Below are 15384 nucleotides of genomic sequence, written 5' to 3'. Positions count from 1 at the left end.
TGTACGCTGCCCATCAGATCCTAACAGGGAATGGTGCCACCCACAATGGGCAGGTATTTCCTCCTCAGTTAATGCCATCAAGACAATTCCCTGCAGCCGTGCCCAGAAGCACATCTCTCAGGTGACTCTAGAACAATGGTTTTCAACTTCCTAATACTGCCACCCTTCAAAACAGTTCCTCATGTTGTGGTGACCCCCAACCAGAAAATTATTTTTGTTGTTGCTTCATAACTGTAATTTTGCTATAGTTATGAACCGTAATCTACATATTTGATATGTGGCCCCTGTGAAAGGGTCGTTTGACAACCCCCAAAGGGGTCACAACCCACAGGTTGAGAAACATTGCTCTAGAACCTGTCAGGTTGAAAGTTCATGCTGAGAAAGGAATACACCTCACTTCCTTTAGGCTACAAGCAACCAAAACCTAGTGTTTCAAAGTCCTTAAGATTAAGGATCCAAAATGGGTCTCTCTAGATGAAAATCAAGATGTTGGCTTTCACCATGAAGAACTTCCTCTATAGGGTGCCGGGAATTCTCTACCTCATCTTACGACTTCCACAGTCAGCCCACATTCCTTGCTCATGGCTCCAACTTCTGCTTCTGGGTCACACCCTCTCTGATTTCAACTTTCCTTTCTCCCTCTTTTTCTTATACCCTTGTGATTACCCTTGGATATTCTAGAATAACTCCCCATGCTCAAATCCTTAACTTGGTTATACATGCACTCCCGCCCCCTGGCCCAGGCTTGGGGATTAGAACACAGATATCCGTGGGGCACCATATCTGAAGGGACATGGGGCTGAAGAAGCCTGAGCTGGGCTTGCCTGGCATCTCGGAAGATGGAAAGCCATAAAAATGAAGTAGAGTTAGGGAGAGGAGGTGATGTGTCTCTTGGGGCCTCTGTGGGTTCCACTGAGAACTTTGGTCGTTCCCTGAGTGAGGCGGGAGTAGGTGAGAGAAATGATCTCACTAGTTTTTGTTTGTTTTTCACTCTCACATTTATTTATTTATTTATTCATTCATTCATTCATTCATTCATTCATTCATTTTGTGTGGAGGGGCACATACATGGTGGAAGTCAGAGGACAACTTGCTGGAGTTGACTCTCCCTTTCCACCATGTGTTTCCCAAGGATCAAATTCATGTTAGCCTCGGAGCCAAGCACATTTACCTGGTGAACCATCTTGCTGGCCCAATCTCACAACGAGGAGGCTGCTCAATACCCAGGCTGGGATGATGGTAGACCAGACTTCAACAGTGGCAGGAAGAGGTGAGATTTTGAGTTGCAGGGAGATACTTCAGGATCAACAGAGAGGGGCAAATCTAAGATGACTCCAAGTTTTTTTTTTTTTTTTCCCAGATGTTTGCCTCATTAGGATATAGCTTTTTGCTAGTATAGCATATGTTTACCATGCACAAAGCTCTTGAGTTCAAATCCTGGCAACTCTTGCTCCCCCCCCCTCCAAAAAAAACCACTGTTTGTATTGGTATGTTTCTAGTACTATAACAAAATACCCAAGGCAGGCTACTTTAAGAAGAAAAGAAGTTTATTTAGCTCACATTTTGGAAACTGAAAATCCGGGATTGGAAGAAACAGCTCTTGCAGCCCTTGTGGGTTCTGGAGAGAAAATTGGCCTTTACTCCAATAAGATGGAGTGAATGAGAGATGCAATCTTTCTGTTTGGGCTTTGCGTAGTGCTAATAGCTGGTAACGTCATGGCAGGAGCATGCTTAGGAACAGGGGCATCACCTCAAAGGATATGAGGCCACAGAGGGCTTCAGGGAACAGGCTGACGCTTTTCTGACTTGTTCTCATGACAGTTCATGAAACCAACATTCCCTTATGAGGGTGATGCCCCCCAAGGCCAGAGCAAGCTCCCATTTGGCCCATGTGCTAAAGAGGGTTTCCATCACATCCCACACCACCACACCAGGTACCAGGCTTCCACTACAGGAGGCCTTAGGAGACAAGCCACACGCAAGCCACAGGATTCTTGAAGCCTCGAAGAGAGATTTCCCATGTTCATGGACTGGAAGAATTAACAATACTGTTAAAATGTCCACACTAGCCAATGTGCCCTAGAGATTTAGTGTAATCCCTTCCAAAATTAATTTTTTACAGAAATATAAAAAAAGCACCTCAAAATTCATATGGTGCCAAGGACCTCAGATAATGTCTTCAGGAAGAACAAAGCCAAATGTGAAAGTAAAGCCAGATGCACACCCATTTCAAGCTGAACAGCAAGGGTATAATAAGCAAAATGGGATGCTACGGGTATAAAGACAAACACATGAGCAGGAGAACAGAATGAGAGCCCAGAAATAAACCCAAGCTCATATTGTTGATTAATCTTCTACAAGGGCACCAAAAATGCACAGTGGAGAAATGAATCTCTCTGCAATCCATGGTGTGGAGACAGCAACATGCAAAAAAGTGAAACTGGACCCTCACCTTACATGATATACAAATTTGATCTCAAAGTAGATTCATTTTGGTTATGTGTACGTGTGCGTGTCTGTGTGTGGGTATATGCATGTGAGTGCAGGTGCCCTTGGAGGCCAGAAGACAGCATCTAGATCCTCTGCAGCTGGGGTTGACAGATGTCTGACATACATGGGTGTTGGGGACTGAACTCAGGTCACTAAGCCCATCTCTCTGGCCCATTAAAACAGGGCCCAGACTGAGACATAGGACCTGACAAAGGGAAACTTCTAGAAGGAGGGAAGTCCCTAGACATTAACCTTGGCCGCAGGTGTTTGTTTGAGACAGACTCTCACTATGTAGCCTTGGCTGGCCTGGAACTCAGTGTGTAGACCAGGCTGGCCTCAAATTCATAGAGATCCATCTGCCTGTCTCCAGCTCCTGAGTTAAAGGTGTGCACCACCGCCGCGCCTGGCTTTTCTTCTCTTTTCCTTTTTGGAAAGGACACTAAAAGCACATGGTGCAAAGACAGAATAAACAGGTGCAACTTAATCAAACTAAAGGTTCACGAGAAAGGAAACAAGACGAAAAGTCACTCTACGTAAGGGAAAAGTGGCAAGTAACACTTGACACAGGGCTAGCGTCTAAAACAGTATGCACACAACCCAGTACCAAAACAGCCATTTGTCTGACTTAATAAACAGCTCAATGACCCGAACAGACACTTTTCCAAAGATGGTCTCCACGTGGCCAACTGGCATGTTCAAAGTCCTCAACTCCCATCATCGGAAAAGTATAAACAAGACCAGGAGCTGTCGCCTCGCACTTGTTAGGATAGCTGTCTCAAGGAAAAGCTAAGTGTTGGCCTAAGTGTTGGCAAGGACACAGAAGAGTTAGAACCCTGGTGCCTGTCAGCAGGAATGTAAATTAACATTTTTTAAAAAAGGCTCAAGAAGTTAAAAATAGTCTACCATGGTGGCACACATCTTTAATCACAGCACTCAGAAGCCAGAGGCAAGTAGATCTCTGTGAATTTGAGGCCAGCCTGATCAACATAGTGAGTGAGTTCCAGGACAGCCAGGACTGCACAGTGAGACCCTGTCTCAAAGAAAGAGAGAGGGGGCTATATAAACAATAGAATAACTCATTTTAACAAAAAGCTAGGCATTGTGGTGCATGACTACAATCCCAGCACTCAGGAGGTTGAGGGAGGAGAAAGGGAGGAAGAAAGGAAGGATTTATCCATTTTTTATCCATTTGTAACAACAGAAAGGGTACTGGAGGATGATGTACTAAGTGACACAGGCAGACATAGGATACTATGATCTCCTTTGTCAAACTTACAATCAGAGAGCCCTTAATCCCAGCATTCAAGAGGCAGAGGTAGGCAGATCTCTCTGTGAGGCCAGCCTAGTCTACAGGACAAGTTCCAGGATTGTTACACAGAGAAACCCTGTCTCGTAAAACCACACACACACAGAGAGAGAGAGAGAGAGAGAGAGAGAGAGAGAGAGAGAGAGAGAGAGAGAGGGAGGGAGGGAGGGAGGGAGGGAGGGAGGGAGGGAGGGAGGGAGGGAGGGAGAGAGAGAGAGAGAGAGAGAGAGAGAGAGAGAGAGAGAGAGAGAGAGAGAGCTCCTCTGCTCTGGAAATCCCAGGTAACTCAGGAAAGCTGGAGCCTAGACAAGAGCTCAGGGTGCAGGTGTCAGGCAGAAGGTAGAGGCTGGAGCTTCTCCAGGGCTCTCTGATTAGTGGGAACCAGGGACCTAGGAAAGATGGTCAGAAGCCACCAGAGCCTGATGCTGCCACCTCTTCCACAGTACAGAGGGGAGGAGGGTATTGTGGGAATTCATTCTGTTCAATGGCTTTGAGGTAACAAGCCTCAGGGCGTGGTCTTGTCTGAGTCTGACTACTTAAGAGCCGAGAGGAGGGTCGTGCAAGCTTGTTTGGGGGTGAGGACTGGGTCAGGCAGCGTGAAACCACAGGTGGCTGGTCCCCTTCTCCCCTGAGCAGAACAACAGGACTCTGCAACTCAATCAGTGGCAGCTTCTCATCTCCATTGTGAGTGTATTTTATTAATCTCACCTGTTAATAAACCTGATTTTATCCAAGAATTCTGTCCCACATTATCTGGCTCCCAACATGGGGCTTGAACCCATGACCCTGAGACCAAGAGTCTCAAGTTTTACCAACTGAGCTAGCCAGGCTAGCTTACACCACTACAGCCAGAACTCCAGATAAACTTTACCCATTACTCTGAAACTGGCTACAAATGTTACAGCTAGTCCTCATGGGAATTAATCAGTTTTATTTTTTTTATTATTTACCGTCACCCCCTAGATAGCAAGAAGGAATTCTGAGAAAAACGATGCCCCCTCTCCCAACAGGTTTTTGATTTTTGTCAGGGTTATGGATAATGGTCATCTGTAAGGGATTGGTTATAAGTTGTTATAGGCTTGGGGGTGGAACAATAAAGTTTAGAATGAGGGATCTCTTTTGGAATAGAAAAAGGGGGATAGACAGGCAGATTTCTGTGAGTTGGAGGCCAGCCTGGTCTATAGAGCGAGATCCAGAATGGGCACCAAAACTACAGAGAAACCCTGTCTCAAAACAAAACAAAACAACAACAAAACCCCCACAAGATTTAGATTCCTCAGGATAGGAGAGCTATTGGAGTATCTCTGTAACTTGCCAATTACCTTTGGCCTGGACATTTAATTTGTGTTTCTTGTTTGATGTTGTTCTTATTGGTTGTAGTTCCATTTTTGTTTATGTTATTACCCTTTCTTCTAGATAATGCTTTATAATTGTTTTTATTGTATATAGCTTTGTGTTAGGATTAGAACCCTTTTATTTAGACAAAAAAGGAGAAGTGTTGTGGGAATTAGTTCAGTTCAGCCAATAGCTTTGAGGTACCAAGCCTCAGGGTGTGGTCTTGTCTGAATATGTGACCGATTAAGAGCAGAGGGAGAAGGGTTGTGTGCTCTCTTGGGGGTCAGGAGACATGAGGGAGCTTGCAGTTGGCTCCATATCCCCTGGGCAGAGCGGCAGGACTAGACAACTGAATCAGTGTTGTGAGTGTACTTTATTAATCTCACCTGTTAACAAACCTGCTTTACCCAAGAATTCTGTCCCACATTGTGGTGTGGAGAAAGCACATCCCCCTGCCACCTAGGATGGTCTCTGGAGCAGCCTTTGAGGCAACCTAAGGAGTTGGACCCTAAGGTGGAATTGTTCCTGGGAGCTTAGGTGTTCTCTCCCTCAGGGGACAGATCTACAGTGGCCTGGCCCCACACCCACCCTAACCCTCAGCTCTCAGCTCCTGCCTGTGGCCAGCTCCTCACTTGCACTCTGCCAGGCATCTGGGCTGCCCCTCGGTCTGAGACGGGGCCCCTGTACTGGGCTCCCATAGAACCCGCTAGGACTTACTGAATGTCAGGCTCCCACGAGGCCAGGTGCACCCGGGGCTTCCACAAAGGCCCCTTGTTCCTGCGGCCTGAGATCCAGGGGTCTGAGAGGTGACTGACGAGCAGAAGCCTTCAGCGGAAGCGCGCGCTTGTCTGCACAAGGTGGCTCTTTGCCAGGCAGAATTACTGAACTTCCGGAGACCTGAGGTTCTGGGAGGCCCTGTCAAAGCCCTCTGCACAGCCGAGCACCTGCCCCAGTAACACCAATACCACACCAGGGTAAACGCCTGCTAAACTGCATAGCCAGGATCCTGGGCCTGGGATCCTGTTCTACTGTCACGTTTCAGGTGGCCTGGGCTAGCACTTGAAATGGACAGGTGTCCGTACCTAAGTCCCTTAGCGCCCCCCCCCCCATGACTCTTGGGAAAGGGTCTGGCAAGAGAATGAGCCTGCTTTTCTGGGCAGCTGACTCAGGGCATGTGATGAGAGCTGCCTGGAGTCTTGAGGCTTTCTACCATATTGTAGTGTATTTCTCACATCCCTAAGGGCAAGCATTGTCCTCTTGGCTGTAGGAACCTATGGAGTGAGAGGGGCCTGGGCCCTGTGGACACTAACTCGCGAGTGTTCCCAATGACTAGACATCGTAGAGCCACTGACTGGACCCTTTCTGAAACCCTGTTCCAGGGCGGCTTGGCCTGGAGGGCTCCGCCCACAGCTGCCCATTCTGCCCACACTGCCCCACTTCTATGGGGACAGTGTTCTCCTTACTCTCAGGAGAGAAACCCAGGCTGTCCCTTCCCCTCCTCAGCACCAACACAGGCAGGCTCAGCGTGCGTGACAGTTTATTGGCTTTACTTCACGTAATTTTTCTTGGTTGGTCAGGGAATGACAGATGCGGGGGTGACAGGCCAGAGTCAAAGGCACTTTGAATGTTAGAATGGTGAAATGAGGTTGTCTGCACGTGACAAGTCCACTTCAAAGGCTTACGAAGTCTGTGCCCAGGAAGTCTGGCCTCGTTCGGCTACCACCTTCCCGGGCAGGCGCCACCGGGCCAGGCCTTCTGCTGTCCTGCCGTCCCCCGTCATCTTCAGGACCTGGCTGCCGCAGTGAGAGGGCTGAACACACGTGAAGTTCTGTGCATACAAAAGTCACCCACAATACCCACACCCACACCCACAAATGTGACACAAGTAAAGGTGTGCTTGTAGCCTTAGGTAACAATTCCACAGTGCGATGTGACTCCCCTGGCCCGAAGACCACTGGACCGGGGACTAACGTGATAACTGGCTCTGTGAGCCTGACCTGACTCCGAACGCCCCCGGGACAGTGTTTGCTCTCGGAGAGTCTCTGTGTACCAGAGTGATGGAAGAGGAAGTGGTGGTCTGAACAGCTGGGGCCTCGGGCCTGCTCAGATCTCTGTGGTCAGAGGGAGTTTCAATCTTCTCAGACCTCGAGCCAAGGACAGAGACAGTCCGTGAGCGGAAACAGGATGCCGGCTCCCAGGAGGGCTGCCCCCAAGGCCAAGGCCACAGGCTCTGGGGCCTCTGCTTCTACCGCTTCTTCTTCGTCTCCTTCTTCGGCCTCTTGTTGATGGAAGGTACGGCAGCCTTGGGCTTCTTCGGCACCTCTGCACTTCTGGGCTCGGACTGCTCGGCCTCCTGTGTGGTGATTTTTAGAAAGACAGAGTCAAGTTTAGAGAAATCCACCTTGACGGACGGGATTCTGTCAACTGAAGCATGAAGAAACACAAGGGAAGGATTATTACCCAGACTAGATTCTGAATGGACACAGCACCAGGTGGCATCCGGGCTCCTTTACCTCCCAGTTCAGTGGTCTATGGGCCCCTCAGTCCCATGTCCCATGTATAAGCTGGGAACGGTGACAGACACCTGGGGGAGGTGAAGTCACAGGAGCACCAGCAGGGTTGGTGGCACCCAGTGGCTGTCAGGATGCCTCATGCTAGGAGAGCATTAGTGAGGGTCGCTGTGGGGGGCTGCTATGGCTGACACTCCTGGAGATTGCTCTCCTCCCCCTCGTCATCCACAGACCTTGGGCTGGGGGGGGGGCAGCGGGCAGGTGGGCTATCACTACACTGTGTTCTGCAGAGTCTGGCAGGGTGCCCCAGGGAGGGCTGAGGCAGCCCCGGGCCAGAACCCCAGATTCTCAGCAACTGGGACAGTTTCATACCCTGTGATGATCCCCTTGTAAGATTTGGCTGAAACAAAGGTTTTACTGCTGAAAAGAAAAAAATAAGTTCAAAGTCACAGATCTAGGTCTGGCTCTCACTGTGCAGATAAAGAAAGTGAGCCCCAGGAAGGGGCTGGCCTGCCCCAGGCTACTGCGCTTGTACCAGAGCAGAATCAGGAATGCGCCTATCTGGTGTTCGTGTATCTCCTTCGGTGATAACAAGCCTGTGTGGTAGCCCGAAGGACCCCAGCAGCAGGTCAGCTGAGGGAATGGCAGCCGCGGCCTGGGCTCTGTCTGCAAGCTGTACTTGGTACGCAGTGTTTATTCTCAAAAATCCAGGCCGGGTGGGGGTGGGGTGGGGTGTGTGGCATGGCGGCTCGGCAGGTGAGGGAACAGCAGTGATCTGGGTTTCATCTCAGGGCCCACACAGTTCAAAGAGAGAACTGACTCTAAAACTGTGTTGTCCTCTGACCTCCAAAAATGTACCGTGGCATGTATCTCCCCTCCCCCGCAAAACAAACCAACAAACAAGTAAATGTGATAAAAACAATCCATGCCAGGCTGGTGAGCTGGCTCCGTGAGGAAAAGCACTTGGCATGCAGTTCAAGTTCAAGGCCCTCCATGAAGGTGACAGGAACTAACTCTGCAACTGTCCTCTTGACTTACACACACACACACACACACACACACACACACACACACACACTCACTCCCTCTCTCACACACACACATCATACACAAAAACACACAACTGGATGACTTCCCATGAAACCTGGACTCCCAGCTTCTTTGGATACTTTATACACACAGTGACGGTAGCTCCGTGTCCCCTCGTGGTGGCAATGGCTCAAGAGCACTGTCCTTGTATTCACAGACCACACCCCAAGGTGCCAGCACACCCCAGGGTACAAGGTCTCACTGTGTAGCCCTGGCTGGTCTGGAATTCAATATGGGGAAAGTTGCTGCTTGTGTGTTTTACCCCCTTGGTCTATTTTTTTTTAATTTTGTGAGATTTATTAATTTTATTATGTGTTTTGTGTATGTGTGTCTATACACACATGGTGCCCCCGGAGGTCAGAAAAGACTGTTGGATCTCCTGGAACTGGAGCTACAGATGGCTGTGAGCCACCATGTGAGTACTGGGAATGGAACCCAGGTCCTCTGAAGAGAAGCAAGTGCTCTTAACTGCTGAGATATCGCTCCAGCCTCCAGCCTCCTTGATCTTAAGTTAAAACAGAAAAATTAAAAAGCAGACTAAGGCTACATCCTGGTTCTGGAAGACAAAGAGGATCCTCATGAACGGAATAGGTGCAGTAAAGAAACCAGAATAGCTGCTACGTGTGGAAAAGGGAAGGTTTATTCCAAACCGCCAAGGCTCTCTCAGTGATTTCTTCAGAGCAGACATCTACCTGTTGCAGAGGTGCTTAGCGTGTCTTCATGTGTGCTCCCCGTGGGGCGCTGCAGAAGGTCAGTACACCCCAGTCATTTGCTCACTGGGCCTTAGGATGATGAGGCAGCCACTGGAGCCTCATTTCCTGGCAAGAAGGCCAAGGCTCTGACCCGGGGAACTTGCAGGCAAGGTACAGGGAAGCACAGGGCAGTCCCAGTGTGACAGGGTCCTCAGGGCCTACAGGGGTAGTTTCCACTCTAGGCTGACAGGAGAGGCTCAACAAGTGAGTGATTTCATTTCTCCTCAGATGTGTGCGGCTAGGAAAAGCCAGGGAGGAGCGGACTGTATACCCGACAGCCTCACCTTGAAGACTGGGGGCGCCGTCCCATCTGAAGTGACTGAGGGAAAAAAGAAGCCTCCATTGCCAGGAGCTTCCTGGCCTGTGGATACAATTCCATCAACAATGGAGTGTCGAGAGAACAGCTCCCCAGGCCAGAAGACTGCTGCTCCCGTCAGGCCCCGGCCATGGGATCTGTGCAGTGGCAATGGAGAGGCACTGAGCCGCACTCTGCCCTGAGCGGCTGGAGGCGGCTGGGCGCCTGTAATCGGGACAGTGTGTCACTCAACACTCTCATTCTTCCCTTGCAAACAGTCCCGGGAAGGAAAGCACAAGCTCTGCTCGGCACCGGGCACCGCTGCGAACCGTCTCTTCTGACCTGCCAGGCGCTCTCCTCTTCCTATGGCTCAGCTAGACTAAGGCTGGACAGAACAGGGACCAGGTCAGCCTCACACTGGAGCTCTGGCCCTTCCCCCTGAGGATGGAGACGAGCAAGGCAGTGGCCCGAGAAGAGGACAAGACACCACAGAAATGGGGGGGGGACGGGGGACAGGGAAGCTGTCCACCAGGGCTCAACTGCGCCAAAGACATGGCATCTCAGATGCGTGGCAGGCAAGTAGAACTGTGACAGGAAAATCGGTCTGGGAGGGGTGGCTGGGAGACAGCTGAGCTAGAAAAGTACCCGGTGTCCGAGTGTAAGGGACCTGAGTCCAGATCCCCGGAACCATGTAAAAAGTGGGGTGTGGCAGCACGCAGCTGGCATCTTAGCATTAGAGAGACAGAGATAAGATGCCTGGGGCTTGAGTACACACACACACACACACACACACACACACACACACACACACCAGTAAAAAGTGGGGTGTGGCAGCATGCAGCTGGCATCTTAGCATTAGAGAGACAGAGACAAGATGCCTGGGGCTTGAGTACACACACACACACACACACACACACACACACACACACACACACACACACACACACCAGCCCCAGAAGCTCATTCTAGAAACACGTTGGCAGGACTTTACAGGTCCTTCCCATTGGTTAGTCTGGCACACACTTGCAGCCTGGTGCTTGTGGGAGCATGATGATGCCCTCACCCTGCTCACCACACAGCGCTCTCAGGAACAGGTCATTAAGTAAAGCACACCCGCCCCCCAAGCCAACTACAAGCTCCTCCCAAGCTGCAACCACATGGCAGCAGAACCAGAGCTGGCTGTTAGTCTGTCCCTGGATGCCAGGACTGGGCACGTGCTTGTTCAAGTTAACTATCCAGTTACGGTGGCCCTGATGGGCGTGGAAACTCAAGGCCCTCTACAGAGCTTTGCACAGAGCTCTGGCTCTCCAGGCCATTCTCCCCGAGCTCAGGGAAGGGTTTTCAGGTCTCCAGACACCGCAGGCTTCAGGCTGGAAGTGGTATCTCCGTGGGCAGCACATTAAATGCCACCGCACTCACTATCTAGTCTGGTGAGTTGCCCAGGAGAGCACGTGGTCAAGTAGAGCCGCCAGGGAACTTACAAAGTGAACACAGCAGAGAAATGGCTCTGAGCTGTAAATCCTGGACGACGGGGATACTGATAGCAACATCCTCCCCATCCACCACAGGGCCTAAGAAGGAAGTCAGTGCCCCTGGGAAAGGCAGGATCTGGAGACAGATGGCTCCAAAGACTCTCAGCGTCCAAGTCTGCTCTGCCTCGCTATCCTCTGCGGGGAAGCTCTCTGCTGAGTCTTCACTGATACCACAGACCTGGACAGACACACGAGCAAGCAAAGTTGCCTACCCTCTAGGTGCTGGCAGCTAGCTACGTGAGTCACTCAACAAAGCAAATACCCACTCACGCAGGGCCAACTGGATCGGCATTCTGTGCAGAAGCTGATCCAAAAGGCCTGGGAGGCAAGCTCAGGCCAGATGAGGCAGAGGAGCATCCACCTACACTTCCTCATTACTGCTTCTTTTCTCCTGTCTTTTCTCTTTCTTTTCCTTCCTTCCTTCCTTCCTTCCTTCCTTCCTTCCTTCCTTCCTTCCTTCCTTCCTCCCTCCCTCCCTCCCTCCCTCCCTCCCTCCCTCCCTCCCTCCTCCCTTTCTTTCTTTTGTTTGTTTTTCAAGACAGGGTTTCTCTGTGTAACAGCTCTAGCTGTCCTGGAACTTGCTCTGTAGCTCAGGCTGGCCTCGAACTCACAGAGATCCACCTGCCTCTGCCTCCCGAGTGTTGGAATTAAAGGTATGCGCCACCACCATCCAGCTTTCTTTTCTTTCCTTTCCTTTCCTTTCCTTTCCGACAGGGTCTCGCCGGGCGGTGGTGGTGCATGCCTTTAATCCCAGCACTTGTGAAGCAGAGGCAGGCGGATCTCTGTGAGTTCGAGGCCAGCCTGGTCTAGAGAGTGAGTTCCAGGAAAGGCACAAAGCTACGCAGAGAAACCCTGTCTCGAAGAAAAAAAAAAAAAAAGACAGGGTCTCATTATGGAGCCTTGGCTGGTCTGGAATTTGCCATGTAGATCAGCCTAGCCTCGAACTCACAGCGCCCACCTCCTCTTCCTTGAGGGTGCAGGGGTTAAATGTGTGCACAAGCATGCCTGGCTTACTACCCAGGGTTGCTGCCTTTCACCTAGGAAAACCTACACAGACCTCCCCAGAAACACACCCAGTGAGGCCCAAAGTCAGCTCTGCCGGAACCTCTTTGAAGAGCGCTGCCGAGCCTGCTCGCCTCTAGTTTCGGAGGTAGATTTTACGTAAGCTCCCCAGGACTCCATCTTTTGCAGGAATAGACCTCCCCTCTTGGCACTTTGCAGCTCCTACCCACGGACCACTGCCGTCCCAGCGGCCAGCCATACAGTTCCTTCTAGAAGCCTTTGAACTAGACCAAGCGGGAAGGCAGCCTCCTTGGGATGCTGCAGCTGAAGGAGAGAAAGCCTGGAAGCCGTCATCTCACCACAGGGTCAGGGAGCAGAGGAAGCAGGCCCTATTGAGGGCCATGAGACAAGAGAGGGCCAGAGGGGAGACGAAGGGCACCTTAGGAGTCCTGGGTTCCCAGCCAAGCAGCAGCTACATCTCAGTCTCTCTACAGTACATAGAAACTTCAAGCAGCGTAGGTAGCTGGGGTCAAGTTCAGACCTTTCTGGAATCTTAGTTTCCCTGCAGAGACCAGCAACTCCTTCTTAGGTTTCAAGTGAATATGTTAAGCCAAAGTGAGTTCAAGGCCAGTCAGGGATACAGGAGTAGACCCAGTTTCAAGACCGTGACTCCCCCCCACACAGAGAACTAGAAGAGATCATCTGCCTCTGCTCCCTGAGTGCTGTGACTAAAGGTGTGTGCCACTACGTACAGCCTAAATCTTATTAACATTATTTACTATGGGCCTGTACATGTGTGGGTATATTGTGGCGGTCGGGGACAACTTTACGGAGTCAGTTCTCTTCTGCCACTGCGTGGGTTCTGGGACTGAAGAAGTCGTCAGGCTTGGGGCCTTTGTCACTGAGCCATGTCACCAGTCCCCAGGATCCTTTTTACCATCCTCCATACAACCAAACTTGGCTTGAGAGACAAGTGTATCTGCTGTCTTGTCTAAGGACCTTCTTTCTATCTCACAGTTTAGAATCCAGCCTACAAGAAAAGACTTGGGTTGTGTGGCCTTGGCCTTAGGGGCAAATAAATGTTTTCTCAGGTCTCAGCTTAATGAGGTGTCAATGAGAAAGCCTTCCATCTGGCTTAGAATTCAAGAGACTTGGCTTATGTTGGCCAATGGGCTCTTGTTCTCCTCTGAAAAGGAAGGGGGTGGGGTGGGAAGCATTTATGTGTTCTTTTTTTCTTCTCTGATTAGCCCCCAAAGAGCTTTCAAATAATCTGCTAAGTATTGAAGCACTGAAGTCATAAACCAGTTGCAAGAAATCAGCTTACTGGAACAAGAGGAAAGACATTCTTTTGCTTTTCAAAGGCTTTCCCATCGTCTGAAGCCAAAAATATTATCTTCTGACCCAAAAAGCTACTAATAAACCTTGTTTCTATATGCCAACCAGAGGACAGTTTTGCCCTCAGCAAACCAGCAAAGAGCAGCGTTGTTCTCTGGGTCTCCTCGTCTGTCCCACTTCTGCCCCTCCGCTGCCTCCCTTACGTCCTCTGCAACCAAGGACGCCCTTCCCTGCTGCCCTCAGGCCGCGAGGAGGCTCACAAGCTGCCCCTACTTTCCCAGGCTCCCTTCCTCCCTAAGACCTCCCTTGTCCTCCACTTAAAGCCCCTTCTTCCCCTGGGGGCCGTTAGGAGTGGTGGGGGAGAGGAGGCTGTCTCATGGCAACGTACAGAAGAAAGTTGTAGCAGAATCCCTAGTCCCAGGGGCCATGTGCTGGCCTAAGGCAGTGGGTTCACAGCACTTTATCTTTATCATCATCATCATCATCATCATCATCATCACCATCATCACCACCATCACCACCACCACCACCATCATCATCATCACCATCACCACCACCACCACCACCATCATCATCATCATCATCGCTACTGAACCAGTGAAAAGGTTTTGTTTAAATTTTTTTTTTCTTGGTTTTTCGAGACAGGGTTTCTCTGTGTAGCTTTGCGCCTTTCCTGGGACTCACTTGGTAGTCCAGGCTGACCTCGAACTCACAGAGATCTGCCTGCCTCTGCCTCCTGAGTGCTGGGATTAAAGGCATGCGCCACCACCGCCCGGCATAATTTTTTTTTTAAGATGTATTTTTTTCTTAATATTTTCATTGATTATTTGGGAATTTCACATAATATACCTGGATCACTCTTACTTCCCAGGTCCACCCCTACTCTTGTGGCCTCCCCCTCCCCCCAAAAAAAAGAAATTGAAAAAAAAAAAAGTCCAGTTTGCGTTGTCAATCTAGTTACTGAAGCACGGTTAAATTTCCGGTGGCCAGCCCCCACAAAGAAGAGTGAGACCTTCCCCTCCACCACCAGTAGCTGGCTATTGTCAAGAGCTGCACTTCAGCATCCCCATCACAATCTCTAAGAGTTCTCTTCAATGGCTTCCGGTCTAGGTTGTTACTTTTTTGGGGAATGGGGGTTGCCATAGAAACCTTCCATGTCTCTCTTTCTCAACTGTGAGTCTGCAGTCATGGATGCCACTGCAGAGGCTTTCTTGTCCTTTATACTCAGCAGGAGCACGGATCATGGACCTCCACAAGGTGACATCATGGACCACAGACATCTACCTGCCCCCAGTGTCAGCATGTGCCACGGACCTCAGCATGGTCTCCATGGCAGACTGGCCCACGGACATCAACATGACTTCAGGTGGCAGCCCAGACCACGGACATCTGCGTGGCCTTTGCTAGTAACACAGGCTACGGACATCAACACAGCCTCCAGCTGTAGCAGGTCCATGGCCCCTGGTGGCAGCCTGGACCACAGACATCTCCATGACCTTCAGTGGTTAACACTGGCCATGAGCACAACAGGATCATGGACTCAGATATGGCACCTGGTGGCAGCATGGACCACAGACATCAATCAACATGGCCTCCAGTGGTAGCTCAGGCCTCAGACATCAACATGGTTCAGCCTCTCTCCTTTGAGTATGCACTGCTTTATTCCGCCATCTTCCCACCTTCACCAAAAATTCATTCTTTGCAGTGGCACTGGAAACTGCAGCATGTCACTCTGTGT

At 50.4% G+C, this 15384-nt stretch overlaps 1 protein-coding gene across 1 annotated transcript in view; it reads right to left on the bottom strand.

The window, feature by feature from the left end:
- Positions 1-6651: 6651 nt before the first annotated feature.
- Positions 6652-15384, bottom strand: part of Manbal (mannosidase beta like) — a 29359-nt gene continuing 20626 nt past the window's right edge. The window contains exon 3 of the mRNA XM_006984141.4: positions 6652-7484. Within this exon, the coding sequence (XP_006984203.1) occupies positions 7377-7484 (108 nt within the window). The 3' untranslated portion in view covers positions 6652-7376. The remainder of the gene's footprint in view (positions 7485-15384) is intronic.

Source organism: Peromyscus maniculatus, chromosome 4 (genome assembly GCF_049852395.1).
Source record: "Peromyscus maniculatus bairdii isolate BWxNUB_F1_BW_parent chromosome 4, HU_Pman_BW_mat_3.1, whole genome shotgun sequence".
In the NCBI taxonomy this organism is placed as follows: domain Eukaryota; kingdom Metazoa; phylum Chordata; class Mammalia; order Rodentia; family Cricetidae; genus Peromyscus; species Peromyscus maniculatus.
The sequence above is the reverse complement of the archived record's forward strand: the minus strand, read 5'-3'. Positions and strand labels throughout refer to the sequence as shown.